Source organism: Eublepharis macularius, chromosome 5 (genome assembly GCF_028583425.1).
Source record: "Eublepharis macularius isolate TG4126 chromosome 5, MPM_Emac_v1.0, whole genome shotgun sequence".
NCBI lineage: Eukaryota > Metazoa > Chordata > Lepidosauria > Squamata > Eublepharidae > Eublepharis > Eublepharis macularius.
Window position 1 is genome coordinate 3,374,879 of NC_072794.1, and position 27,710 is coordinate 3,402,588.

General features: G+C 49.7%; 1 protein-coding gene across 3 annotated transcripts; it reads left to right on the plus strand.

Annotated features, from left to right (window-relative positions):
• Positions 1–15,776: 15,776 nt before the first annotated feature.
• Positions 15,777–27,446, plus strand: ISYNA1 (inositol-3-phosphate synthase 1). 3 transcript variants are annotated; one of them, XM_054980547.1, is made up of 11 exons: positions 15,777–15,894; positions 16,727–16,850; positions 17,607–17,768; positions 19,265–19,394; positions 19,852–20,045; positions 21,495–21,644; positions 21,968–22,183; positions 24,768–24,932; positions 25,062–25,175; positions 25,366–25,583; positions 27,033–27,446. In XM_054980547.1, exons 2-11 carry the CDS (start codon positions 16,737–16,739, stop codon positions 27,244–27,246), a joined length of 1,677 nt encoding a protein of 558 aa, XP_054836522.1. In that variant the 5' UTR covers positions 15,777–15,894; positions 16,727–16,736; the 3' UTR covers positions 27,247–27,446. The 3 variants fall into 3 exon arrangements, with proteins under 3 accessions (XP_054836522.1, XP_054836523.1, XP_054836525.1); XM_054980548.1 differs by lacking the exon at positions 15,777–15,894 and adding an exon at positions 15,997–16,045; XM_054980550.1 differs by lacking the exon at positions 15,777–15,894 and adding an exon at positions 16,064–16,097.
• Positions 27,447–27,710: the final 264 nt, after the last annotated feature.

The window sequence follows — 27,710 nt, forward strand, 5'->3', positions numbered from 1 at the left end:
CCATAGGCCATGCCTTACCCTACTCCTCAAGTGAATGTATGCAAATAGGGAATTGTTTGATGCCAACATGCACTGCACTATAGGTGCACAATATGCATGTACAAACCTTGCTTAGATGGATGACTTGGAAAGGGTTAGAAAGATTCACGAAGCATGCTGCTATCAGTAGTCATGGTAACTAGACCCTCTAGCATCAAGCACTCTATCTCTCAGAGCTGATTACACAGTGTAATCCTCCTTGAGTCTCGGAGAGAAAGGTGCACTGTGAATAATGTAAATAGGTAAGTCCTACCAGCTGTGGCCTTCATACACTGCCTGTGGATTTCTGGGCCAGATCAAACTGGCTGCTGTAAAACAGGATGCTGGAATTCAGGGACCTGGAGCGGGTATACTTTCTGCATTATAGTACGTCATGCCTTCGACAGCTTCATGTTTGTAACTTAAGTTCTATCATCTTAGTCCTGTTGCATTTTTTTTGGATATCTTAAGACTGTCGGAATCGAGTCCCAGCAAGAAAGGTGGGCTATAAATCAGTAAATACATGTTGGCCGTTAGCCATAAGAGCTCTGTTTGCAGGGGTTATCTGTCTCTGCCTAAGAGATGCTGACTGTAACCATCAGTCTGACCCATCAGGCCACTTCGACCATCTTGACGGCCAGCTGGCCCGCCCGCCCTGTTCCCTAACTTCATGTAGTCCTTCAGCATTCCTTGCAGGGAGCTCAAAATTCTTGATAATCCTGATGGTGATTGAAACCCTTGCCTAGCTCTGTTAGAAAAGAGGTCGCCATTTCTGCCGTGGGCCTGGCTCTGTCCAGCCCAAATAGTGCACGGCTTTCCTGCCGTCTTAGCCACTTTTCCCACTGAACATTTAAACTGGTGTGAGATCATCATGGGTTGGAGGTGCTGCAGTGAGCAGTGAGGCCAGACGGAGTTAGCCAAGCTGGAAATTTCCAACTGCTTCAGCCAGCAACGTCTAACAATGACACGGCCAGCCTCAACCAAGCCCCAGCATGCGAACACCAAGGCTGCTGCTTGGCTGCAGGTCTTTAAGCGGGGAGGGGCCCGATACCCAGGCCAAGCCTTTTCTAGAAGATTCTACTCAGGACACAGAGCCAAAGGGGAAGAGACGTGTAGGAGGAACCAGCCACCCCCCTCCACCTTTCCCACCGGCACCTGGCAGCTTTCCCACTGGCATCTGACTGACTTGGCAACTTTGGCTTCATTCCCTCAAGAGCGCCAATCCACCCTTCAGGGAAAGTGTGCTGCAAAAGATGCCTGTGTAGAAAAGCTGCTGCAAAAGATGCCTGTGTAGAAAAGCATTTTGCCAATCTATCCATCCACAACAGGGCAGGGCGAGTAGCAAAGAAGGTGGCCTACAAATGGTGTGTTTTGCCTTCCCCTCTCAGAAGGCTCTAACTTGGCCGAACCCAGCTCAAAAGGGGAGGCTCCTGAGGCATTGCACACATGCAGGCTGTATGCCTCTTTACTGGGATGTGTGCGCACAGCTTCCAGCTATTTAGAAGCACCTGTTTCCCCTGCATAGGATCACTGCAGCAGGCTCATCGGCGGCATAAAATGGAGACCAAACATTTAATGCAACAGGGAAAGCCTTGCATTAGGCCTTCTCTTTGATTCTATGAGAACTGATCCTGTGCCCCATAAGACACACTGCTTATGGGCCAAGACCTCATTCAGAAAAGTTTGCTAATAGGAATCCTCTCCTCACGTTCTTTAAAAGCCCCCCGGCCACCTGGCCTAAGGTTGACAACCCTGGGTTGGGAAATTCCTGGAGGTTTCACGGGGGAGGCTGGGGTTTGGGGGCAGGAGGGATCTCACTGGATGCCAGTTATTCTGGGAGCTCTCCAGAGCCCACCTGATGGTTGGCAACCTGACCAGCGTTGGCATCAGCACATTGTGAGGTGGGGCAGCTGCCGGGGCCTGTGGCTTCTGGTGGGGCTGACTGCTGCTACTCTCCCATCTCCTCTGATACCTGCAATCACCCCCTCCTGCTCCCTGCTTGTGAGCGCTTTGTCACCTCTACTCCTGGCTGCATGTGCTGCCTAGTGCACAAAACATCAGCATTCCTGATGACCAGGGCTCATTTCGAGGGGGAACACACAGGAACACAGTTCCAGCAGTTCCCCAAAGAGGTCATTTGGGCCCCGCCCACCGGACCCTCGGCCATTTGGGGCCCGTTTTGGCCTGGATCCGGGCCAAAATGGCCTGGATCGGGCCACTGACGGGTGGTGGATCACTCTCCCACTCATCAGCAGCCCAATCCTGACCATTTTGGGCCCAATTTCGGCCCTGAATGGCCAGGATTGGGTCCAAAACAGCCAGAATAGGCGATGTCAGGGGGTGTGACATATGCAAATCAGTTATGCTAATAGCACACTTCTGGTGATGGTAAGAGGCGTGGCATATGCTAATGAGTTATGCTAATGAGTTCCTCCTGCTCTTTTTCTACGAAATGACTCCTGCTGATGACCATAGCAGTGGCACTCCTAGTGGCACCCACCATTCACCACCATGGAGAAAAGGTCATGCAGTCAGTGTGGGCAGCACGTGGTGGAGAACTTGAGCAAAGGCAGGCAGGTGGGGGCACGAGGGTGGGAGGCAAAAAGGGGAGCTCAGTATTGGGCATGAGGGGCCCTCTTAATCCTGGGACCAGCCCTGAACCTGACCATGCCCTGTTAGCTGCAGTCCTGTCTGGGGGGAAGCCGCAGTTCTGGGCAGGGGTCTCCAGCAAGAAGCCTGGTGTGAAGGTGTTTGGGGGCCAAACATGGCAGGGAAGGAGTTTTGGCAGAGCTGGTATCCGAACCACAGTTTGAATTCGTCCATAATGGGAGGCAACCAGAGGGCCCTAATGGGCCAGGGCACCAAGGAATCAGGGCCAGGGCATGTAAGACAGACCTCTGGTCCTTCCCACTGCTGTCAGCATCTCAGGGTGAGGGAAAGCAGCCACAGGCAGTAAACAGTGACCACAAGTTGCTGGAGGACCTTTCCTCTGAGGAAAGGCAAAGGAGGCTCATCTGAAGCTTTGCAGTTGGAGGAAAAGGGAGGGCTCGTGATTAAGGCTGATAAAATTATGGCGGGGGCAGGGGAGGGAGAGTATCTTTGCTACCTCTCCCACTAGAATTCAATGGGGGGGTACTCTATTTACTTAAAAGCCCCCTCATAAAATCTTGCTCAGAGAGATTGGTGCTGTTTATTTAAAATGCACAATGAAACTGAATGTCAGGTGACCCTGCTGTGAGCCTTTTAAGTAAATTTAGGGAAAGAAACCCTTCATGCAATATACAGTTGACTTGTGGAAATTGGGTTTCAAGGCACAGTGATGGCAGGTTGCTTAGGAGGGATGGGATATGTTCATGGAAGTCTGTCCAGCTATAAGAGCTCCCTGGAACTGCCATATTCAGAGCACCTCTGAACAGAGTATCTCTGTATACCAAATTATAGAGAACCACAGTTGTGGGGGGAGGGGGGCAGACTTTGGCCTCTATGCCCCCGGACAGGGCTTTTTTTTCCGGGAAAAGAGGTGGTGGAACTCAGGACCGCACAATGATGTCACTTTGGATCAGTTGGAACAAGGGGGGAGTTTTTTAAAGTTTAAATCGCTCTTGACGAAAATGATCACATGGCCGGTGGCCCTGCCCCCTGATCTCCAGGCAGAGGGGAGTTTAGATTGCCCTCCGTGAAGTGTGGGGGGCAATCTAAACTCCCCTCTGCCTGGAGATCAGGGGGCGGGGCCAACGGCCATGTGACCATTTTTAAGAGGTGCCGGAACTCCGTTCCACTGCGTTCCCACTGAAAAAAAGCCCTGCCCCCGGTTATTGGCTATTGTGGAAAATGCCCTTGGTTTTCCTGTCTTTGCTGTTTTCAGTGGTAGGCCTCCAGAGCATTCTTGAAGTTTCCTCCTCCTGAACTTAGGGCATGCCTGAGGCTTCCTTACAAAAATTCCCAACATGCAAAACAAAACAGAAAAGTACCTTTCTGGATGCTTGGACGGGAAAAGAGGAGAGAAAAAAACTCTTCTTGTCACTGCGAACTATCTGTAATGGCCATGGCAGCCCTTAAAACATGCTTTTAAAGCAAATGTGTCAAAAGAAAGAAAGAATCTAGTTGGCCAGCAGCTGAATGTGAAAGTGATGGAGTGCGCTCTATGTGTGCTGTATTCAAATCTCAGCCAGCTCACATCTGCTTTCTTGCAAAGCTTCCTTGATTTGCGGAGGTCTTACAAGAGGCTCTTTGTCCATCCAATAGCCTCACTCTAGCAAAGCTTATTTCCCTGATTAGGAAATTCCTGCTAATAAACATATTGCAACACAAATACAGCAGCCAACGGGGTTGTGTGTGTCAACTATACAACTCTGCCTTCCTTCATTATGGTGTGGTGGTTGGTCTGACCCTCCTGGTTACAGTTAACTGATGTGGAGCTAAGCTCTGACTCCCATTATGGTTGCCAACCTCCGCATAGGAGCAGGAGTTCTCCCAGAATTACAACTGATCTCCGCTGTATAGAGGATCAGTTCCCTTGGAGGAAACAGCAGCTGTAGAGGGCAGGATGTATGACATCTCATCCCTGCAGAACTCCCTTCTCTCCCTAAACACCTACACCAGGTACCATTCCCAAATATCCAAGAATTTTCCAAGCTGGAGCTGGCAACCCTTTCCGCAATCCTAGCCTAACCCTGCTCGCCACAGCTTTTGCCAGACACTGATACACCCATTTCAAGCGAGCAGTTGGAGCCTTCATGTCTAGAAATTTAAAAAATAAAATGTGGTGTCTCTCTTCTAGGCACTTTCCTTTGCCTGCTTTTCCCTCCTGCTCACTCAAGCATTAGCGAATGGCAGCACGAGGTCGCTTCAGGGCACTTTGGCATGTTCAATTAATTCTAACGCTCTTGGAGTGATGCCTCAAAGAGTACAATGTGATCTGAAGGAATGTGTAGAAGACGGTGATTAAAAGGGGATGTAAATTAAAGTTAGAAATGCAAAGTGAGGCCTCAAAAGATCTTGTCAGACCAACCTGGTTTCCTTTGATTGAGTGACGAGCTTACTGGATCCTGGGAACTCTGTCGATGTGATTTACCTGGATTTCAGTAAAGCTTTTGAAACCCATGACATTCTAATAGGTAAACTAGAAGACTGCGGACTGGACTATAGGACAGTTCGGTGGATAGGGAACTGGTTAGAGGATGACACCCAAAAAGTGGTGGTCAATGGCATTTCATCAGATTGGAGGGAGGTGTCCAGTGGGGTGCCACAGGGCTTGGTTTTGGCCCCGGTACTTTTCAACATTTTTATCAGTGATCTGGATGGAGTAAACGGGCTACTCATTAAATTTGCTGATGATACCAAATTGGGAGGAGTGGCAAACACCCAAGAAGATAGAGTTAAAATTCAACAAGACCAGAATCCGCTGGAGAAGTGGGCAGTTATGAACAGGATGCAATTCAGCATAGATAAGTGCACAGTATTATGTCTGGGCCACAAAAATGTGAAGCACAAATACAGGATGAGGGATACACTTCTGGGTAGTAGTGTATACAAAAGAGACTTTGGAGTAAGAGTGGACTGTAAACTAAATATGAGCAGTCAGTGTGATGCGGTGGCAAAAAAGGCAAACTCAGTCTTCGGTTGTATCAAAAGGGCCATTGCATCGAAATCACAGGAGGTCATATACTGCCTCTCTATACTGCCCTAGTCAGGCCACACCTGGAGTACTGTGTGCAGTTCTGGAGGCCTCACTACAAAAAGAATGTGGACAAAATCGAGAGGGTGCAGAAGAGAGTGAAAAGAATGATCAGGGGTCTGGAGACTGAGCCCTACAAGGAAAGGCTGAGGGCCTTGGGAATGTTTAGTTTGGAGAAGAGGAGGTTGAGGGGGGACATGATTGCTCTCTTTAAATATCTGAAAGGCTGTCATTTGGAGGAGGGCAAGGAGGTGTTCCAGTTGGCAGCAGAGGGTAGGACCCGCAGCAACAGGCTTAAATTACATGCAGAAAGGTACCGGCTGGATATTAGGAAAGACTTTTTCATGGTCAGAGGAGTTCAAAGGTGGACTCAGCTGCCTAGGGAGGTGGTGAGCTCCCCCTCACTGCCAGTTTTCAAGAAGAGGCTGGATGAATACTTGTCAGAGATGCTTTAGGCTCATCCTGCATTGGGCAGGGGGTTGGACTAGAAGGCCTGTATGGACCCTTCCAACTCTGTGATTCTGTGATTTTGTGACTGAGTGGAAGGGAGGCGGTATCATAGACCCAAACAGGACCCTGAAGCAGCTTATGACCTTTGCAGCCTGGGTCCCACATCTCTAAAGCTCCGCCGCATCCTGTATGTCCCTAAGTTTCCCCACTTAAGGAAATCCGCCTGCCGCATCCATCAGGGCCTTTTCCCTTGTAGCTCCCGCTCAGATTAACAGGACCTTTGGTTTGCCAGGGCTTTCAATGGAACATGAATTGCTGGCATCCCTTCAACTGGCAGGGAAGGATTGTGTTTTCTTATTTTTAAATTGTAATGTTTTTAACTGCCACTTGTAAGTTTTGAGAGCCTTCCCGGTGGAAGCTGCATGGAATGATGGCCTGGCTGGGGTCATCAACAGAGTTGCTCCTTGCTTCCCTGCTCCATGAGGGCCTCAGCTCCTTCGCTTACTAGGTAGCTGGGCCATATGAAGCAAACTGGAAGACAACTAGAGCGACATTGGCCAATGAAGACTTTTGGGGCAGAGGTCTAATAACTGCCTTAGGGAGAGCCCCTCGGACAAGGAGGAATTGCTTTCTTGGCAAGATTTTAAAAGCCAGGATGGGCATGGATCCATTGGCTAGGGGGATGAGGTGGCCAATGATAAACCAGTCTCTAATTTGCCTTTTCCAGAGAAGGTGATAGAGCGCGTGGTGGCAGAGCAGCTCCAGGATCTCCTAGATCATGACGACACACCGGCCCATGACCCATTTCAATCTAGTTTCAGGCCTCGGTTTGGTACTGAGACGACTTTAGTTGCACTGGCGAGGTTGGCAGGGAACTATCTTCCCTGCGGATACAAAGATTGGAGAAGGTGAGGCAGGCTTCATATATTGACTTTGACAGGACATCAGCATCTTGAGCATCTTCAGCCATCCGAACCAAGAGGGGTACCAATCCAACAATTCACTGCCTTGTACCACTCCACAGGATACCCATCGCACCCTGAAGCCTTACCCCTTTTCAAGTTTCTTGTACTGTTGGTTGCAATCTCAGAATCCATTGGAGGAGCTCCCGGATCTTCCTGGAGTTGCTTGTTCAGAGCTGGCAGGTGCATCTTGCTTGGAAACTTGGAAAGCCCTGCAGGAGGAATAAAGAGCTAAATAAAACTGTCTGGACTGGTCACTAATCGATTTTGGAGTGACATAAACCTGTCCTTGTTTATCTTTAACAAGGCAATTTAGTTGTGGGCATATTTTTGCTTTATTCTAAAAGCTAGTAATTTGCCAGGTTTTCCGAGTCCTGACTCCTAATAATTTTGTTTAATAAAGGTCAGCATAAATTCAGCTTGTAATGAAAGCAATCTGTTAATTCCGTATCTGTTTCATCATGTTATTTTAGTTCTCAGAAGTACACACAGTTTTAAAATTTAGTGTGGCATCCTCTATTTAATTATTTGTTTGAAATACTTGTATGCTGTTTTCCCACTCCAAGGCAGCAAACAGCCAATAATGAGAACATTAAAACAACATTTTAAATGCATATATAAATACAACAAAACATATAGACAAAGACACACAGCCAGGAAGGAGGGCCAATAAGAGTTTACCGGGTTTGCCAAACCGAACAAAAAACTCTTCACCCACTAGGGGAAGACCGTGACAGAGGGAGGCAGGTGAATCTCAGTGCCATGAAACTAGTTTCTAGTTCACATCCATTGATTTTGTTTTGGGGGTGGGGTGGGGTGTGAGAGGCATGATCCCAAAGAGCCTCGTGGCGCAGAGTGGTAAACTGCAGTACTGCAGTCCAAGCTCTGCTCATGACCTGTCTGTTTCGGCTCTGAGTTCGATCTCAGCGGAAGCCGGGGGTTCAGGTAGCTGGCTCAAGGTTGACTCAGCCTTCCATCTTTCCGAGGTCGGTAAAATTAGTACCCAGTTTCCTGGGGGTAAAGTGTCGACGACTGGGGAAGGCAATGGCAAACCACCCCGTAAAAAGTCTACCAAGAAAATGTCGTGATGTGACATCCCCCCATGGGTCAGGGGACTACCTTTACCTTTAAGAGGCTTGATCAACTATAAAGCCCATTAGAGTTTAGAGCGTCCCACAAAATGGGCCAGGTTACCTAGTGTGTATGTGGTCAACAGGACATCTTTAAAGCTCTGTTCCCTTTTTCAAAGCCTCGTCATGGGGTACGGATGTGTTTAATTTCCATATGGGAAAATTAAAGGTAAAGGTAAGAGGAAAATTACTTTTCAGCATCTCCCAGACTAACGATCAATGAAGCAGGGGAGAGGTCAGAAATAGCATACGTACCAACAGAGCAAGAAAGCACTTCAGAGTGCAAGAAGCCACTGACAAGAAAACAGTCCAATCAAGAGCTGACTCTTGAGTCTGAGGAATATATAGATAGTCTCTGTGTAGGAAATTAGCAAAAAATTGCGCAGTGGAAGTACTGAGAATAGACACACCACTTCAGTGTAGCTCTGTAAGAATACCTTTCCTAAAAGGATAAAAATAGGATTACTTTGGAAGAAAATAAATTGCTAAGAGACTACATCTTGATAGTATAGAGAACTGAAGACAACAACTGAACTGAAGACTAAAGACAACTGAAGTGAACAAAGAGCAATAAAACTTCAGTATATAGCGGAGGTGGGCAATTGTTTTGGCTCGGGGGCCAGTTTGTGGGAGCGGAGGTTAGCGGAGGGCCGCACCTTTTAAAATGATTGCATTCATTAGTTAACTTTGCATTTCAGAAAAGGTATAAATTGTATCATAAAAATCAATAAATATAAATTAAATAAAATAGTGGTAGTTTTATTCAATTTATTTATTGTTTTACTGTTGCAAAGACAAAATTGAAATTAACCAGATCAACCGGAAAAGCGTGTATCTACACTGCGCATGCGTATTGACGTAGCCGTCCTAGTGGAAAATACGAGACGAATCTTCGGTCACGCACGGGAAGGAAATCTCGGTTCAAGGCAGATTTTTCTGACTGTCTTGGCGGGCCACAAAAAACTCTGTAGCCGGCCGCATGTGGCCCGCAGGCTGCAATTTGTCCACCCCTGGTATATAGCATCACTTAATTGCCACCCCAATAAACAAGTTGCCCAATAGAAAATCCTAATTCTACTTCATTATGCTTAGAGACTCCCCCTTCTATGGCAGGAATCCTTGCTGGAGGCCCTAGTCATTACATGCAAAGTAAGTTTACTAATTAAGTAACACAAATAGTTTAACTCTTTCATGACTGAAATGGAAACACTTACTGAAACCCAGGGCTTTTTTTCTAGAAAAAAAGGTGGTGGAACTCAGTGGGTTGCCCTCAAAGAAACTGGTCACATGGCTGGTGGCCCCGCCCCCTGATCTCCAGACAGAGGGCAATCTCAACTCCCCTCTGTCTGGAGATCAGGGGGCGGGGCCACCAGCCATGTGACCAGTTTCACGAGGTTCCGGAACTCCGTTCCTCCGCATTCCCCCTGAAAAAAAGCCCTGCTGAAACCCAACGCTCTGTCTAATGGATGCAGTAAGCGCCATACTTCATGGAAACCTGTTATCAAGCATATGGCTTTGCAGGGTTGATCTGGATCAGCTTTGGGTAAGGAAATCCCCACCACATTTGTCGCAGGAAGGCTCCATCGCTATATTATAGTCCCCGCGCACCATCACAGAACCATGCCCAAGTTCTTGGAGAACTACCATAACAGCATAAAAAAAAGAGGGACTTTTGACATTAGGTTCATGGATGTCGGCCAGCACAAATGTGAGTTGTTCTTGTTTAACCATAGGGAAAATGTCTGCTCTGGAATCAAGTACATCCATGTGGAGAATTTTATGTATTAGAATGGCACCCCCCCCCCCAGTCTTACTGGAGTACCCAGGCCTCTCCCACTATACCTTAGCGAGCTTCTCTTGTTCTCCCTGAGGTGAGTTTCTTGGGGAATGGGCAACGCAAGCAGAAAACTAATCTAGTATATATAATATATACAGTATTTGTTTGTGCGTATTGGGGGGGGGGCCTCCCAAGGACGTTCTATGACAGGGGTGGGCAATTGTTTTGGCTCGGGGGCCACTTTGTGGGAGCGGAGGTTAGCGGAGGGCCGCACCTTTTAAAATGATTGCATTCATTAGTTAACTTTGCATTTCAGAAAAGGTATAAATTGTATCATAAAAATCAATAAATATAAATTAAATAAAATAGTGGTAGTTTTATTCAATTTATTTATTGTGCTAATTTCATATCATCTATAGCTGCAAGCACATCCACTAGCCGTCCTAGTGGAAAATACGAGATGAATCTTCGGTCGCGCACAGGAAGGAAATCTCGGTTCAAGGCGGATTTTTCTGACTGTCTTGGCAGGCCACAAAAAACTCTGTAGCGGGCCGCATGTGGCCCACGGGCCGCAATTTGCCCACCCCTGTTCTATGATATGATCATTTCAGGTGGGTAGCCGCGTTGGTCTGTAGTAGGTTAGTACAATCTGGGTCTAGGAGCACCTTAAAGACCAACTAGATTTCCAGGGTATGAGCTTTTCAGTGTCAGAAAGGCTATACATGTTTAAATAAAGAAAATTAATTTGTTAGAGATTGTGGCCAGAGTATCTAAAAGATAACCCCGTTCTAGACTCAAAACATTGACCAGAAGCACTACTGTGGTTTTCAAATCTCTTTTGCAAACCATGAGGGCTAGAAGCTCGCTTTTAAACATGCATGGTGAGATTTTTGTGGGAACAGTAGTTTTCTTCAAGCATGCTAGTAAAAAAATAAAAACAAGAGAGAGGCCGTTACTTGACTTGGGCTGATTATATTTCTCCATAACCACCTGTGCTGGGGGTGGGATTCCAAGCCACAGGCTGTGCACTTGTGTAGTGCAAGTACCACAGTTTTTTTTTTTAGAACAGCAAAATATGTGCCCAGAAACCAAAGTTTTCAGTGCTTGTAATACTGTGTATCACAAAGTTAATTTATAAAATGTTAATTTCAGGTACCTAGCCATATTGGTCAGTAGTAGAAAAGTAAGATTTGGGTCTAGTGGCACCTTAAGACCAACTAGATTTTTAGACTTTCACGAGTCAAAGCTCTCTAACAAACAGAAAGCTTGAAAACTTATACCCTGGAAAATCAAGTTGATCTTTAAGATGCAACTGGACTTGGATCTTAATTAAAACTTGAACGTGCTAAGCACAAATGCCAGAAAACTAGAGAGGGTATAGTGTGTGTGTGAGAGGGAGGAATGATCCTATATGTGGATAGAGCCCCTTTAATTCCCTTTCCTTGTTGCCATGTCAAAGGGAAGAAAGAGTATTTGAAAATATTTGTATTTTTCCCCATTGCACATCTATTGGCTCCCAACCAACAAGCCAGGGCAAGGCTATTGTTGGTGATCCAGTGGAAATGTACCCACTTGGCACTGCCTGGCATGGCCCAGTGATGCCTAGAATAAGCCAGACAAAGAGTTGTTACTTTTGTAGCTCAGGACTTGCTGAGGTTTGGGAATTCCAGAGGGGAGGCTTGTTCTCTTCTGTATCCAAACTGTGTATGCACGGCTTTGTTGTGCATTTGGAGGGAGGGCCGGCCCCAGGCAGAAGGGCCTCAAAGAAGGAACTGTTCCCAGACCCCTGAAGAGTAAAGATTGCATTTAGCTGTTGTTTTTTTCCCTTTCCAAAAAGCTGAAGCTGGTGATTGAAAAATCAAGATGCCAAAATAATGATTTGGGGGAAGAGGTAAACAAATACTTGCCTTTCAAATACAATTTTCTTGCCTTTGTGGAAGCAAAGAGACGAATATTAAGGGGCCCAATTTTTCAAATTTTAATTCATTTTCCTTGTAAGCTTTCCTGATTAGAAGCTTTGATTTCTTAATGTGGTTTTTTAAATAGTAAAGAGTCCAGTGGCACCTTTAAGTCTAACCAACTTTATTGTGGCATAAGCTTTTGAGAACCACAGCTCTCTTCATCAGGCGCATGGACTCTTTACTATTTTGCAACTACAGACTAACTTGGCTAACCCTCTGTTTTTTTAAATAAACACCATACTATCAGGCAAACTCTGGATAGCTTATCTTTTAGCCGAAACATTAATAATAGTATTAGATACTGAGGTTGATGGTAATCTGTTGAAATGGCAGGTCTTTAAAGAAGGGGAAAGTGGCAAAAAAAAAGAATAGTTGGTTTGGGTTCCTCTGATTCAGTCCAAAGAATCCGTTACAAGAGGCTTGAAAGCATTTCTCTCCCTGTGAATTATCCCAGTCCTGGCATCCCATGGGGAGTGGGGGGGTTTCTGTATCAGCTGTCATTAGCATCTGAGATCCGATCACATGCAAACATCAGCACAGCCCTGTGAGATCAGGCCAAAGCCCCGCCCAGGCTCACCTGTGCCTCCAAGAAGTCCATCAACAGAGCCCAAACCTCCTCCTGGCAACTGACAGTCCAAAGTACCTGCCTCTGAGAATTGAATTGAATTTATTACATTTATATTCCGCCCTCCCCGCATCAGCGGGCTCAGGGCAGATAACAACAATTCAACATATTAAATATCATTAAAAACTTTAAAAACTCTACATCTAATCATTAAAATTACAAGCGAGGCTCCAGTTAGCTACCCTGGCCAGTTGCCCATTGGAGGGGCTTTTCGCCATTATTTATTAACTTCATTTTAACCCCAATTTTCTCCCCGATGGGAGACCCAAAGCAGCTCACATCATTCTCCTCTCTTCCATTTTATCCTCACAACAGCCCTGTGAGGGAGGTTAGGCTGAGAGGGTGTGATTGGCCCAACATCAGTGAGCTTCTGTGGCAGGGTGGGGATTCGAAACTGGGTCTTCCAGATCCTAGTCTGACACTTGAACCACTACTCCACACTGCCTCTCATCAAGTTCTCATCTCATCTCCATTTTTCTAAGCAAGTCAGCCAGGGTCGTGATCCTTACCTTGTGGGGCAGGGGGAGTGAGAGGATTGTAGCTTGCCAAGGAGCAGTTTGGGGACTTGTGCCAAAGGTGAGATTCAAACCACTGCCTACCGAGGATGCTGAGACCGCTGTTTCAGCGGCATTGGTCTGCAGCAGAACAGCTGGATTGGAGTCCAGAGGGACCCCAGAGACTATATGAGTCTCTAGGCTATCACTGGACTCAAATCCTGCCCAGAGCCGATTACAATATTTGAAAGTATAGCAGTACGATGGAGACTGAAAAGAAACCAGGCCATGATCCCTTTGGATCTCATTTCCCCCACATTTTATTAATTAGCCAACCACAAATGAAGCCCTGGACGAGACCCTGGCTCAGGTGATGCCCAGGCTAATCCTAGGCTCCCCTTCCCCTCCTCGCACCAGTCCATGAATGCTTCGTACTAAGCCATTCTTGAAGCACCCTGCCTACACCACTTCATGCCACTTGAAACAAACGGCTCAGCTTGAGAAGGGCAGGGCTGCGCCAAGCCCAGCAGCCTTGGAGGAAAAATGGGACAAAAATCTCTCTGTAGAATAACTCTCCCCTCCAAATTTTTTCATGTTGCTGTAAGGACTGAGAAGAGACAGCACAATTTTAGCGCAGCTGCCTGGCAAGCCACAATTCAGCAGCCAAAACACACTATTTCACACCAGCATATGCTGCACCAGTGGAATTTCTGCCTGATAACTAGGCTGTGTGTTTGGCGACAAATTAACGGCTGAGCCAAGTGGCATTTATTGGAATAAATTATTGAATAATTTTTCTACAAGCCCCCCCGATTCACTGACGTCCCATCTATTTGTCAGGCAACGGCTACAGGAAGCTCCCCATTGGATTCTCACCTGTGTTATGAACTCACCACACTGCTATGCCTTCAGCTTGCAATATGGGGATTGTTAACATTAGCTGACCTGATATTGCTGTTGCCTAGATTACAGGGGTGGATGTCTCAGAGGCTCTTAGGCAGCTCTGTGCTATTGCTCAATTGTATTAGTATGCACCGTAGTGTTTTAATCTGCATCAGTTAACTGATTAAAGCTATACACACGTCAGGGGAAAAAACGAGAGCGCATCCTTACAACTGACCCCAAATACATGCATTTAGCTGGGGCAGCTCACAGTGGCCAATACCTGTACTGTTTGCTTCCTACCTAGCAGGAAGGACCCTTTGCAAGCTGTTCCCTGATTGGGGTTTTACTGAGAGGCATTTCAAAGGGGAATGGGAAAGAAAAAACGGGCAGGATCGTCTCTCCAAGCCTGGGCCATCAGAGCCTCTCCCCTGCTCCCACCAAGGCATGCTCCAGACCTGAGTGGAGTCCATTGGGAAGGGGGGAAGGTAGGGGAGCTGGCAGCAGGAGCTAGGTGGGTTGGGGGACCTAAGAGAAGAGGATGAGCTGGGGGGTGGAGAGCTGAAGAAACAAAGGGAAACAGGCTCCACTACTGCAAGGTTCTCTGAGGACAAGGACAGCTGTTAAGTACACACTGTTAGGGATGCATGGGGGGGGGGTCTTGAGGACCAGCAGAGGGAGCAGGAAAGGGGGCAATCCGGGACGCCTGTGCCATGTTGCCAGGTCTGGGCCAGCAGTGGGGGCTCAGAGAGGGATGTGACTCAAGGGCCTGCCATATGCTCTCTGGGAGGGTTTCCTGCTTGGCCTTTTCCTTGCTTCTGATTTTGCAGAGACTTGTCAGTGCGGCATCTGCACAGCACAGGGGAGCTTTGCTGGAGAAATAAATGGCCCATAATCCTGAAGCACCCCCCCCCCCCAATAGGCCTCTGCACTGGAGAAGCTTCCAGCAGGCTGCCTCAGAATGCAGAGGAAAGGCCAGGCCAGGCGTCCACAGGGTGGTCTGAGGATCACCCCCACCTAAAGTTGCCAACCCTGGGTTGGGAAATTCCTGGAGATTTCAGAGGTGGAGGCGGGGGAGGGCCAGGCCTCGGTAGGGTCTAATGCCATAGAGGTAGTGTTGCCAGCCTCCAGGTAGTGGCTGGAGATCTCCCGGAATTACATCTGGTCTCCAGGCCACAGAGATCAGTTCACCTGGAGAAAATGGCTACTTTGGGGGGTGGGCTCTATGGAATTATGCCCTGCCAAGGTCCTTTCCCTCCCCAAACCCCACTTTCTCCAGGTTTCACCCCCCACATCTCTGGTAATCGGCTGCAACTCGAGGTCCCACCTGGAGGCTGGCAAGTACCCAACCCGGTTGCCAAGGCAGCTTCAGCTGCGGGGGTCCCGGGCCTTCCCGGTCGGCCCTTGAGCAACCAAAAGGCCCATCCACCGGGGAGAGTCGCGGGGGGGGGGGCGTGCAAATGAGCGCCGCGTCCTCTTTCGAGGCGCCCTGGCGGGCCGCGCTCCCGCTCCCCTCGGGCTTGGAGGAGGCCCCACGCGCCCCTTCGTGGCGGGCCCCCCGTCCCCGCCGGGCTCCCCAGGCGCAGGGGGCGAGGGGCTCGCGGTGCCGCGCGTTGCCTCCGCGCCAGGCTAGCAGAGCGGCGACTCGAGCCCCGCGCTTGGCGAGGGCGCGGGAAGAGCCCTCGGGGCGGGCGGCTTGCGGAAGGCAGGCATTGGCCGGGGTGGACTGGGCTGGGCTGGGCCGGCGGAGAGAGGCCCCTTCCCCTGCGGAGAGGCAGGCCAAGCCGGAGCCGCGGGAGGCCAGCTGGAGGCTCCCGCCCGCTCGCCGGCGCCAACTGCAGCGCGCCTTCCTGGAGACCCGCGGCGGCGGCGGCGGCGCAGAGAGCAGCGGGGGCCCCGGGAGCGCTCCGGCGGGCAGGTCGGCGGCCGCCTCAGCCAGGCGCGGGAGGCGGCGCCGGGCGGGGCGGGCGGGCTGAGGAGGGGCGGGCCCGCCGGCGAGCCCTTAAGCCCGGCACCGGCGCCTGTGCAGGGAGCGCCGCGGTTGGAGTGGGCCGGGCCCAGCTGGCGAGGTGCTGCATTCAGGCCGGGGCCGGGGCAGGCGGCGGCGCGGCACGGGACTAGGTGGAGGGCTCGGACACCTGGGTCCTCGGGGCGGGGGCTTTCCCAACGGGCGGGCGCTCGGACGCCTGGGTCCTCGTTGGCCTGCAGGCGAGGCGGGCCTCCGGCTGCCGCTCCCAGTCTGCGCGCCTCGGGGAGTCTGGCTTTGGTTTTTTTTAAAGCCCCGACATATTTCCTGAGTGCTTGCAGAAGAGGCTGCCTGCTGTGTCTCTGCAATTCATTATCGAGCTTGCCGTCCTCCAGTCTTCCTCTGTAATTTGGCCTCTATTCAGTAGCTCTCTCTGCAAGCAGAACTACTAAGGGAGGGTGCCTGTTACATCCCTGCATGAGCTGATGAACGAGCCCGGCCTGCTTCCAATTTACCTAAGGGGGTGATTTTGTTGCTTCTGCACTGGTGCTCCTGATGCAGAGTTTCCCCCCTTCAGAGGCGCTGAGCTCCTTGCCTGCCTCTTCAATTGGAGCAATGATTCAAGAGGGGCATGGTGGAGAACGGTGTGAAGCCTGCCTCCACCTCTGATTCAGGAGGAAACAGAGTCTTGCAGTTTAGAAGCCTGGGGGAAATGCTGAGCTTGCAGGCATCCTGGTTTTATTTTTCTTTTTTCTTGTTTTGGTTTCTGCCCTGCCTTGCCCAGAGCACACACCATGGCTACTTCATTTGTGGTAGACAGCCCCAACGTCACCTACACTCCAGAGTTCATTGAGGCCAAATACAGCTACAGCGCTACTCAGGTGTGCCAGGAGGAGGGCATCACTAAGGTAAGAGTTTGCATGTGGGTAAAGTTGCAGTCAGGATCCCATGAATGTATTGTCGAAGGCTTTCACGGTCGGAGAACGATGGTTGTTGTGGGTTTTCCGGGCTGTATTGCCATGGTCTTGGCATTGTAGTTCCTGACGTTTCGCCAGCAGCTGTGGCTGGCATCTTCAGAGGTGTAGCACCAAAAGACAGAGATCTCTCAGTGTCACAGTGTGGAAAAGATGACCTGCCAACATCTTTTCCACTCTGTGACACTGAGAGATCTCTGTCTTTTGGTGCTACACCTCTGAAGATGCCAGCCACAGCTGCTGGCGAAACGTCAGGAACTACAATGCCAAGACCACGGCAATACAGCCCGGAAAACCCACAACAACCAAACTCATTTTAGACACGAAATGCAGACAATCCTTCACTGCTTGTCTGAAAAGCCTGAGGTTCTGAAGCAGACTTGATATTTCATAATCAGACAGGGGCTAGAGTAGCGCCACCTAAACTCTGTTTTGTGGCAGAAGTAGAGCTTCCCTGGTGAGGCGAGGAGGGAGGAGGAGAGCGGCTTGGGGGTGGGGGAGTTAGCTTGGCTGGAGGCTGCTGCTAGGAACTAAGAGTCCAAATCCTTGTGGCATGAAAGCGGCCCCGTTGGCTCGGCTTCTCTTAGCAGGCCCTTAACTCTGCCCTTTTTTAAGAGCATGGTGCTATTGCTGGACCCTTCCACCCTCCTTGGCTTACAGTGTCTGGGGGGGGGGGCGGTCGGTCCACAGGTGAAGCCCTGCTCCACTGCACTCACCTTCCGCACGGAGAGGAATGTTCCGAAGCTGGGTGTAATGCTGGTTGGCTGGGGTGGGAACAACGGCACCACAGTGACCGCAGCCGTCTTGGCCAATCGACTGGGGCTCTCCTGGATGACTAAGACAGGCACTAAGGTGAGTAAGCAGATGCCATTTGCCTGTTAGAAGGGCTGTTCCTTATCTCTGCACCCCAAACCCTTAAAGGCTCATGTTCTCTTTGGCTTTCCGTAGTTGCAAGGTACAGAGGCCCGGGCAATGGGCCTGTTCAGGAGTGGCCCCTTCTGTTGGAGAACTCCCTCCCTCTGGGCTCCTCCCCATAGGGCAGAGTCACCCTGTGATGTTTGGGTTAGGGTTGGTTGGCTTGAGGTGGCTGGGCGCTTGTCTTCTTGTGTACGGTTGGCCTATTGGGGCAACTTCTATAGCCTTCTTTATTATCTTCATTTATACCCTGCCTTTCTCCCCCTCGGGAACCCAAAGTGGCTTGCTTATACTGTTCTCTCTTCTATTTTCTCCTCACAAAAACCCCGTGAGGTTGGTCAGGCTGAAAGTGTGTGACTGGCCCAGGGTCACCCAGTGAGCTTCGAACCCAGGTCTCCCAGATCCCAGTCAAACACTCTAACCACTACAGCACACCACACCGGCTGTCTTAGGGCCAGGCTAGAAGTGACGAATGACATTTGAACGGCAAGGGAACAGACTCGCGTGTATTCCTCCCTGTTTACTTGTGTGGTCGAGTGGAGCCCAAGTGAACAGGGAGGAATACACGTGAGTCAGTTCCCTTGCCGTTCAAGTGTAATTTGTCACTTCTAGCTTGGCCCTATGTGGCTCCTGCTTTACAGAATGTAATCCAGGGTCAAATGGTATGGCTGGATTTTTGCACTTAACTTTGGAGCAGGACTTACATGTTGAATACCACTAACAATTGTCATTCTGTCAGGCTTAAAGTCCTTCACTTTGCCTCCAGCTGCCCTGTGTGGTAGGCTGAGGCTCGCTTCTTCCAGGAGGCTGGAAGGCCTGAACCTCTGTGGGAAATTTAAGTTCAAAATCCCAGAGCCTAGCCTAGCACTTCCATCCCACAATTACATGCCAAGAAGCCAGGGTGATGGGCACCAAGGAGGAAATTAAATTTCAGATTCCCCTCCCAAGTATATTTAAAAAGTGTTTGCTCTGTCTTACGGCTGTAGGGTTAAGCACAAAAGGGTGTTTTGTTTTTTATTATTTTTGTTAGCCCGCCTCAGGGCATTTTGTTCCCTGGCCTGACTGTGACGTGAGTTGAGCCAGTTTGTCACTTCCTGGCTCCTTGCAATTGTGTGTGGTGCCATTGGTTTGGTAGCTGTTTAAGGAAGCTTGGGTGGTGCGCCTGCTTCTCCCTCCTCCGTTACATTCTCACCATGGTCCTATGAGGCAGGGAAGATAGAGAGAGAACAGGTAAGCAGTGGACCATGCAGTAAGCAATGTGGAAACGTGAGCTGCTTCTCCTGGGTGCTAGTCCGACACTACGTCATGCTAGCTCAACACTTTCTCAAGTCTCTCCTTTGTTGAGAAATGTTCTTGGCATGACGTGGCTAATTCCCTTCCTCCCCCCTCCCAGTCTCTGCACTGATGCCAGGCTCTCTCCTTCTGCCCCCCAGCATGCCAACTATTATGGGTCCCTCTTACAAGCCTCCACCGTGTCCCTGGGCACTGGCCCATCCGGAGAAGTTTACATTCCCTTCCGGGACCTCCTCCCGATGGTTCATCCCAATGACATCGTCTTCGATGGTAGGTGCAGGGCTTGCCGGGTGGGCTAGGAAAGGGGTTGCAGCTGGTTGTGGGTGGGAGGGCTGTTGGCCTCAAGAAGGAAGGTTGCCAGCTGGGATTGGCAGGTTCACTGCTAATGAGAACTCTGCAGAGAGAAAATTCCCATTAATGAAACAGTGAATGAGGCCATGCATCTGCGCACTTTTCGTTATATTTTTAATGTGGTTTCGGTTCTGGTACTTTTACGGAATGAAAAAGGAGGATTTGGAAGTTAGAAAGAGAGGCCACTGGCTGCCTTCAAGAACCAGCTCCCATTAGTCAGCAAGGTGTAAATAAGAAGGAAGCTCTGTAGAGCGTAAACCTCTGTTTCTCTTTTAACTGGTGGGTAGCTCGGCTTCTAACTAGCTGGTTAGTCCAGGTTTTGGGGGGCTGTGCCCAGCTGCAGATTGCTTGGAGGGTCTGCCTTCTCCCCCACTAGGGTGGGACATCTCTTCCATGAACCTGGCAGACGCCATGCAGAGAGCCCAGGTCTTGGACTGGCCACTACAGCAGCAACTCCGGCCGTTTATGGAGGGCCTGAAGCCTCGCTCGTCCATCTACAGCCCTGAGTTTATTGCCGCCAACCAGGAGACAAGGGCAGACAACATCCTGACGGGGACCAAGGCTGAACAGGTGGGTGCTGCAGAAGTACGGGGTTGAGCCTCCTCAGACCCATGGCCTTGGGCTGGCAGCAGCTCTGTGGGACCCCAGGCTGTGGGCTTGGGCAGGTTAAAGCTGGGACCTTCTTCATGCAAAGCAGGGGCTGTACCTGTGAGCTATGCCCCCGTCCCAACTTATAGGCAAATTTTTGAGGGATCAGCTGGGACAGGGGTGGTAAGGGCCCTTTTGGGTTGAAAGTCTTTATAGGGTTGGGCCTGGAGATTTCTCAGAATTACATCCTGACAAAGAGATCAGTTCCCCTGGAGAAAATGGCTGTGTTGGAAGGTGTAGGTCGGACCAGAACCAACAGCTTGAAATTAAATCAAAAGAATGTTCAGCTAAACATTAGGAAGAATTTCATGATAGTTATAGCAGTCCCTCAGTGGAACAGGCTTCCTCGGGAGGTGGGGGGCTCTCCTTCTTGGGAGGTTTCTAAGCAGAGGCTAGATGGCCATCTGACAGCAATGCTGAGTCTGTGAACCTGGGCAGATCATGAGAGGGCGGGCAGGAAGGGTTACATCAGTGCTTAGTGCTCGTGGCCTTACATGCCCAGGGTAATGCCAATTGCCACCTTGGGATCAGGCAGCCATTTGCCACAGGCCAGTTTGGCTAGGGATCCTGGAGGTGTTTTGCCATCTTCTGAGCATCATGCAGGAGTCACCGGGGCAGTCGGAGGGGGGTAGTTGTGAATTTCCTGCATTGGGCAGGCAGTTGGTCTAGATGACCCTGGAGGTCCCGTCCAACCCTATGATTCTATAATGTTATGCCCTGGTGAGGTCCCTCTCTTAGGCTCCGTACCTAAATCCCCAGGAATTTCCTGACTTGAAGCGGGCAGCCCTAGCTACAAAGGGCATCCTTCCACAGCAGAAGAGCAAGTTTCTTTCTGGAGCTTGCTTGGAAATGACTTGGAAGTTTCATGGTGGGAAATCGTTTGAGACTCCCCAGTTAGTTAATCCCAGACTTTATTAAGGAATGTTTCTTCTTATCTGGTGCTTTTTCCAAAGTGTTGAAAATGCATAAGGTAAATCTGGTCTTATCTTTCTGTTTCATCATGGGAAACTGAGGCTTGCTGTGGGTGAGGAGTTTTTGAACAGAGGGACGCTTTCTCTCTCTCTTTGGGCTTGTAAAAAAAGTTGCGTAGTGTAGGCTAAGGGCGATCCAGAAAGGCTTTCTGATTTGTTACATATTCTTTTAACCTCTGCTCTGTTGGAAGAGATTTGGGCCTAAAAGTTCAGTTGATGATGCCAAAGAATGGTTAGAAATGCTGAAAAGCTTCTAATGAGCACTTAGGAGTTCAGGCTGTCATCTGTGGCAGTGGACTCTTTGTGGGCCGCTCTGCAACACCGGCTGGGCCCAAACCACCCAAAACAGTATAGCTTGTGGCAGGAACCTAAAACTTTGCAAACCTTCTCCCCTCCCCAGATGGCTCAGGTCCGCCGTGACATTCAGGACTTCAAGAGCTCTAATGGCATAGACAGAGTAATCGTTCTATGGACAGCCAACACAGAGCGGTTTTGTGACATGCAGCCTGGTGTGAATGACACAGCGACCCACCTGCTGCAGGCCATTGAGGTGAGACGCTCACCCGTCTCTTCTGCTCTCCAGTTGGATCTTCTTCCAGAGCTAACACAGTGGGCCTGAAGCATGCTGCAGATCTCAAGGGCTTTCTCTCTAACTGGCATGATTCCTGACCACGGCACTCTTAAGGAAGAGCAGAACTTTGCAAAATGCGGGTCTCTGTTCTGTCTAGCCTTGATCAGAAGCTGCCTGGTGCTGCAGCTGGGACTCTTTACAATAGATGTGGTTGAGGCAGCCTGCTGGCCTGGGAAACAGAGAGTCTGCTGCCCTCTGAAGTGGTTGTTGTTGTTGTTGTTGTTGTTGTTGTTTCCCCCCAGCATGGCCTAGAGGTGTCGCCTTCCACCCTGTTTGCTGTGGCCAGCATCCTGGAGGGCTGTGCCTACATTAATGGCTCCCCACAAAACACCTTTGTGCCGGGGGTTGTGGAGCTCGCTGTTCAGAGAGGTGTCTTCATCGCAGGTGATGACTTCAAGTCTGGCCAAACAAAGCTCAAGTCTGTCCTGATGGATTTCCTGGTCAGCTCGGGGCTTAAGGTTAGTGAGGATGGGACACAAGGAGTGGGCCATTGGATAGGTGGACAGTGCCCACTTCTGGGGTCACTAAAGAGGCTGTGTGGATCCAGTGACCCTGTGTAATTTGGTGTAGTGGTTAAGAGCGCGGGACTCTAATCTGGAGAACCAGGTTTGATTCCCCACTCCTCTGCTTGAAGCTAGCTGGGTGACCTTGGGTCAGTCACAGCTTCTAGGAGCTCTCTCAGCCCCACCCACCTCACAGGGTGTTTGCTATTGTGGGGATAATAATAACATACTTTGTAAACCAATCTGAGTGGGTATTAAGTTGTCCTGAAGGGCAGTATATAAATCAAATGTAGTAGTAGTAGTAGTAGTAGTAGTAGTAGTAGAGTCCTTAAGAGTGCTCCTGAGGGTCTTGAACTTCACTCTTTAAAGGCCAACTTCCTTTGTGGCAACCTGGGTGTCCAAATTTTATATAATTTTCTCTGAAGATGAGAACTAGGGGAATGGGGGGAAAGGGTCTACATGCTAAAAAGCAGAGTGCCTGCAGTGCTAATTCAGGAAGGTTACTGGAAGGTACGTTTGTTTATTTATGCCATTTATGGTCCGCCTTTCTCACTGAGACTCAAGGTGGATTACACAGTGTGAGATTAGTACAGTCGGTATCAAGGACAGTTTCATAAATAATGTCATAGGGTAAATAAACACAAGTTTACAAAGACCCTCGCATTAGGAAGAATCCAATACAGAGTTGAAGAAATGCTGAAACAGAGCATAAGCAATTCTAGGGCTGACATAGGAGCACATATTTAAAGCAACAGGTAGTATGTAAGGCAACATAGCGGTGAAGTCTCTGGGGGAAGTCAATGGTCCCTAACTCATTAGCGGAGCATCTGAGACCCCTCCCTACAATACAAAAGCCTTTTTGAATAATTTGGTTCTGCATTGTTTGTGGAAAGCCAGGAGGGTGGGGGCTCTCCTGACCTCCTCAGGCAGGCCATTCTACAGGGTAGGCATCACCACAGAGCACTGTGTACGGGCTGCTGTTGATTTTGCCCATGTGCAGGATGGCACCTGCAGGAGACCCTGTTCAAATGAGTGAAGTTTCTGTGGAGGGACATAGGGAGGGGGCCAGTCTTGTAGGTATGCTGGCCCAAGGCCCTGAAGAGCTTTGAATGTGATAACCAGTACCTTGAACTGAGCACAGTAACGGATAGGTAGCCAATGGAGGGACTGCAGAATGGGGGTGATGCTCCTGCTCGCTCCTGATAACAGTTGGGCTGCAGCATTTTGTGCTAATTGGAGTCTTCTAGTTAACTTACAGTGAAATCCTAAGCAGAATTACTTTGGTAATTCTGTTTAGGATTTCACTGTTAGATGGGAGGACTATGTATAGTGTGTTACAATAGTCACGTCTTGATGTTACCATAGCGTGGATCCAGGTGGCCAGGTCGGCCACATTGAGGTAAGAAGCCATCTTCCAGGTTAGAATGAGGTTGTAGAAAGCATTTTTTGTGGATGCCTTAACTTGTTTTTCTAGTAGTAGCATTGGATCCAGTATAACGCCACGGCTCTTAACCGTGTCTGCAAGGGTCAGACAAACTCCATCGAAAGTGGGGAGTACAATGTCTTTCAAGATCTCTGCCGTCCCAACAAGCATCACTTCAGTCTTGGCTGGGTTCAATTTCAATTTGTTATTTTTCAGCCATTTCACCACAGCTGTCAGGCAAAGATCCAAAATTTCTACTGCATCCTGTGGGAACCTGGAATAGCGAGATAAAGAGTTGGGTGTCATCTGCATATTGGTGACATCTCACTCCATAGCTGTGAATGAGTTCTCCTAAATGCTTTACATAGAGGTTGAATAACATGGGAGATAAGACTGTGCCCTGAGGAACCCCGCAAGATAGCTCCCATTCTGGAGATAGTTGATCTCCGACAGCAACCCTTTGAGTCCGTTCCACAGAAACATCTCTAACACTGTCCACCTAGCATCCTACACCATCACAGGGGCAAGAAACCGTGCTCTATTTGGAAAGGGGATAATATTTTTTAAAGCTTCTGTAGTGTATTATTATCGAATAAAATCCATGTCTCCCTTGAGTTCAGCCTACCATTTCCCCTCACACCTCTTCCCTCTTCTCTGTTGCAAACAGAATTTTGCACTCTAGAAAGTGTTTGAAATTGATGCTCGTACTGAACCGTTAATGAGGCAGAGTGGATTTGGAGTGTAAGAAGTTGACACTTGGTGGCTTGTAGATGCTTGCACAGCTTACAAAATTCTGCTTGCTGAATCTTGCAGGTTCAGAAATGTCAGCATTTGGGACATATGAAGGCCCTGGATTATTCCCCCCCCCCCAGGGGCCATCTATAGTCTCGGTTTGTATAATTTCGAAGTGTTGGTAGAGGACAGGATGTCAGCTTGCCCTGCCTGGTTTGGCTTTATGCTTGACCTGAGCATCAGGTGAGGGGTGGCAGAGTTAAACGAGGATCTGTAGCTCTATCTTGTAGGGCAGAGCTTAAACTAGCTTTCTTGAGGTCTAGAAGCCTGGCATGGGCGTGCATCTTTCAGTGGTGAGAGCCCACTTCTCTCCTTTCCCCACAGCCTGTCTCTATTGTCAGCTATAACCATCTGGGCAACAATGATGGCTGCAACCTCTCGGCACCAGCGCAGTTCCGCTCCAAGGAGGTCTCCAAGAGAAGCGTGGTCGATGACATGGTGCAGTCCAACCCCATCCTATATGGGCCTGGGGAGCATCCGGACCACTGTGTGCGTGGGCACTGCTGCTGGGTTTGGCACGTCACGCACAGGCTGGGCAGAGGGTGAGGGGGCTTACTTAAAGAGGGGAAGACATCTCCCTCTCTGCCTGGCTCACAGAGCGCCTTTGCACCCCCAAAGGTGGTCATCAAGTACGTGCCCTACGTAGGTGACAGCAAGCGGGCCCTGGATGAATACACGTCCGAGATCGCTTTGGGGGGCACCAACACCATTGTCATACACAACACCTGTGAGGTAGGTGAAGAGATACGCAGGGGCGGGGCAGAGGGTGCAGATGTGGCTCTGCTGAGGCCACAGGGCTGTTCACTCCCATTCCGCCCACCAAGTGGGGGGCAGGTAGGAGTGGTTGCGGCAATGTTGGTCTCATCAGATTCTGATCAGAGAGAACTGAATGGGTGCTTTGTGACGGCCTCTCCTTCCGCAGGACTCGCTGCTGGCCGCTCCCATCATCTTGGACCTGGTGATCCTTGCCGAGCTCTGCCAACGGATCCGGGTAGCGGTTGAAGGCGAGACGGAGCCGCAGCCCCTTCATAGTGTCTTGTCGCTGCTTGGCTTCCTCTGCAAGGCCCCCCTTGTGCCTGAAGGCACCCCTGTGGTGAACGCCCTTTTCCGCCAGCGGGCTGCTATTGAAAACCTCTTCAGGTAAGTGCCTTGGTAGCTCTGGCCCAGAGCAGCTCAGCACCCTTTTAAACCAGCTTTAACTAGAACAAGGTCAGTAGTGCCCCTCTCTTTCCTCCACTGTGACTCCTTTTCACAGAGAAGGAAAAATGGGCAAGAAAGAGGAGTGGGTTGTGTCCCCCCCCCCCCATGTAACCAGACTGTTACTGGGGTCAGACCCAGTTCTTGCTTCTGTGCACCACAGGGGCCTTCTCTTTGTAAGCTTCCCAGTTCCCAACATACCTAATGCAACCAAAGACTTGTGTGAATCTGAATGAGGTGCCACTGTTCTGAAAACATGCTCAAGCTGAAGTCTCGTGATCTGTCCTGAATAACCTACTGAAGAAGTTACAAAGGGTCTGTATTTGTGTGAACGATCCCATCTTCTGCTCCAGCAGTTAAAAGCCAGCTCACACGTGTGCTTTGGTCATTTGCTGAATAAGCATGACTGCGTGATTTTTTTTTTTTTGTCTCTTGCTCTCAGCTGGTGGGACTCCCTGCCCCAAGAAACCTGCTGGGCCTCTTCACTCATGGCCTCTCCACAGAGCTTTTCCTGAACACTTTGGGGGTCACAGTGGACTATTCCCTGACTCCTCTCCTTTACTAGGGGCTTCTGTTTTTTTTGGTTGCATTCTGCTGTTTCTTAACCATGAATGCTCCGTAAAGCTGCCCTCAATTACTAGCCACCGCTAATTATAGCTGCTTTACTTTTTGTTATATTAGTCGTTTGAGTTTTATAAAATGAGCCAGTTGGCCATTTTTTTATTTCCTAGAAAGATGGGGTAAAAATCTTAACACAAGCCAGGCCCTGCAAATCAGACCAGACGGCCGGGTCTCTTGCTGCAGGGCTTTTGAGCAGAGTCAGTTGATCACTATGAATTACCATGCAGCTAATGCATTTTCTACCTTCTGGAGCCTGGCCTGGTTCTTGCCTGTATGAACAGGTACTAATTGGACTCGGCAGATCCAAGTGGCTCTTTTGCTCCTTGGGTCATTGGGCATCTTTGCTTGGGTAACTTTCACCTCTCACCATTGCTCGGGATAGCCACAGCCAGGGCTTTTTTTTCAGCTGGAATGTGGGGGAATGGAGTTCCGGAACCGCTTGGAAGTGGTCACATGGCTGGTGGCCCCGCCCCCGATCTCCAGACAGAGGGGAGTTGAGATGGCCCTCCGCAGTGCGGTGCGGAGGGCCATCTCAACTCCCCTCTGTCTGGAGATCAGGGGGCGGGGCCACCAGCCATGTGACCATTTTCGCCGAGGGCAACCCACTGACTTCCGCCCCCTCTTTCCCCAGAAAAAAAGCCCTGGCTGATGGCCCACTTTTGGCTTTGCTGCCACCTCTGCTTCCTGGCTGGACTGCTTCAGGCTTTGCTGAGATCCCCTCTGTTGAGAGGGTCTTGACTGATTTCCCACTCTGTTTTTGTCTTGCATCAGGGCTTGCGTGGGGCTCCCACCCCAGAACCACATGCTCTTGGAGTACAAGACACGGCAGGCTTGGGGCTGCACCAAGCATCTCCGCTCCTCTTCCATGGTGGCTTGGCCTGCTTCTCTCCAAAAGACGGCCTCCCACCTGAACGGCTTCTTGTGCCCCTCAGAAAGCAACAGACATGTGCCCTGCGATGCCCAGAGTCACCTCTTTGAAAAGTAGCTGTACCGTGCCCCTGGCTCGCCCCAGACTGGGCACAGGGCATACTTGCTGACTGGATTGTACCTTTTTCTGCTCTTTTTTTTTTCTACTGAGGTGGTTTTTGAAGGGAAGGAATAGTGTTGGCAGAATAACTTTCTCCATTTTGAATGACATTTAATTCAAAAGCTGAGAATGTTCAAGTCTGAAATAATAAAACATGGAGGGAAGTAGATGTTTTTTGTCATTAATAGGGAGTCCCTGGCTGATTTGTGATCTGAAGTTCAAAGGCAGGAGAGGATTTGGTCTATCTGCCCCACTCGCTATGTGTCAAGTGACGGACTTCTGTGATCTCAGTTCTGAAGGGCAGGACTCAAAACTCTTCTTCACGGTGGCTTGATACGCAGCAGCCAAACCCTTGAAGAGGTGGGCTTTGGAGCGACCTGTGCTGAAGAGGGGTGTCCTTGTCGGGGTGTGTCTCTAGAAGA

Excerpts from the sequence above, each read along its gene's own strand:
- ISYNA1 (XM_054980547.1), top strand. The coding sequence starts at position 16,737 with ATGGCTACTTCATTTGTGGTAGACAGCCCCAACGTCACCTACACTCCA. Across the intron at positions 19,395-19,851 it reads CAATGACATCGTCTTCGATG|GGTGGGACATCTCTTCCATG; the intron begins GTAGGTGCAGGG and ends CTCCCCCACTAG. Across the intron at positions 25,176-25,365 it reads TCATACACAACACCTGTGAG|GACTCGCTGCTGGCCGCTCC; the intron begins GTAGGTGAAGAG and ends CTCCTTCCGCAG.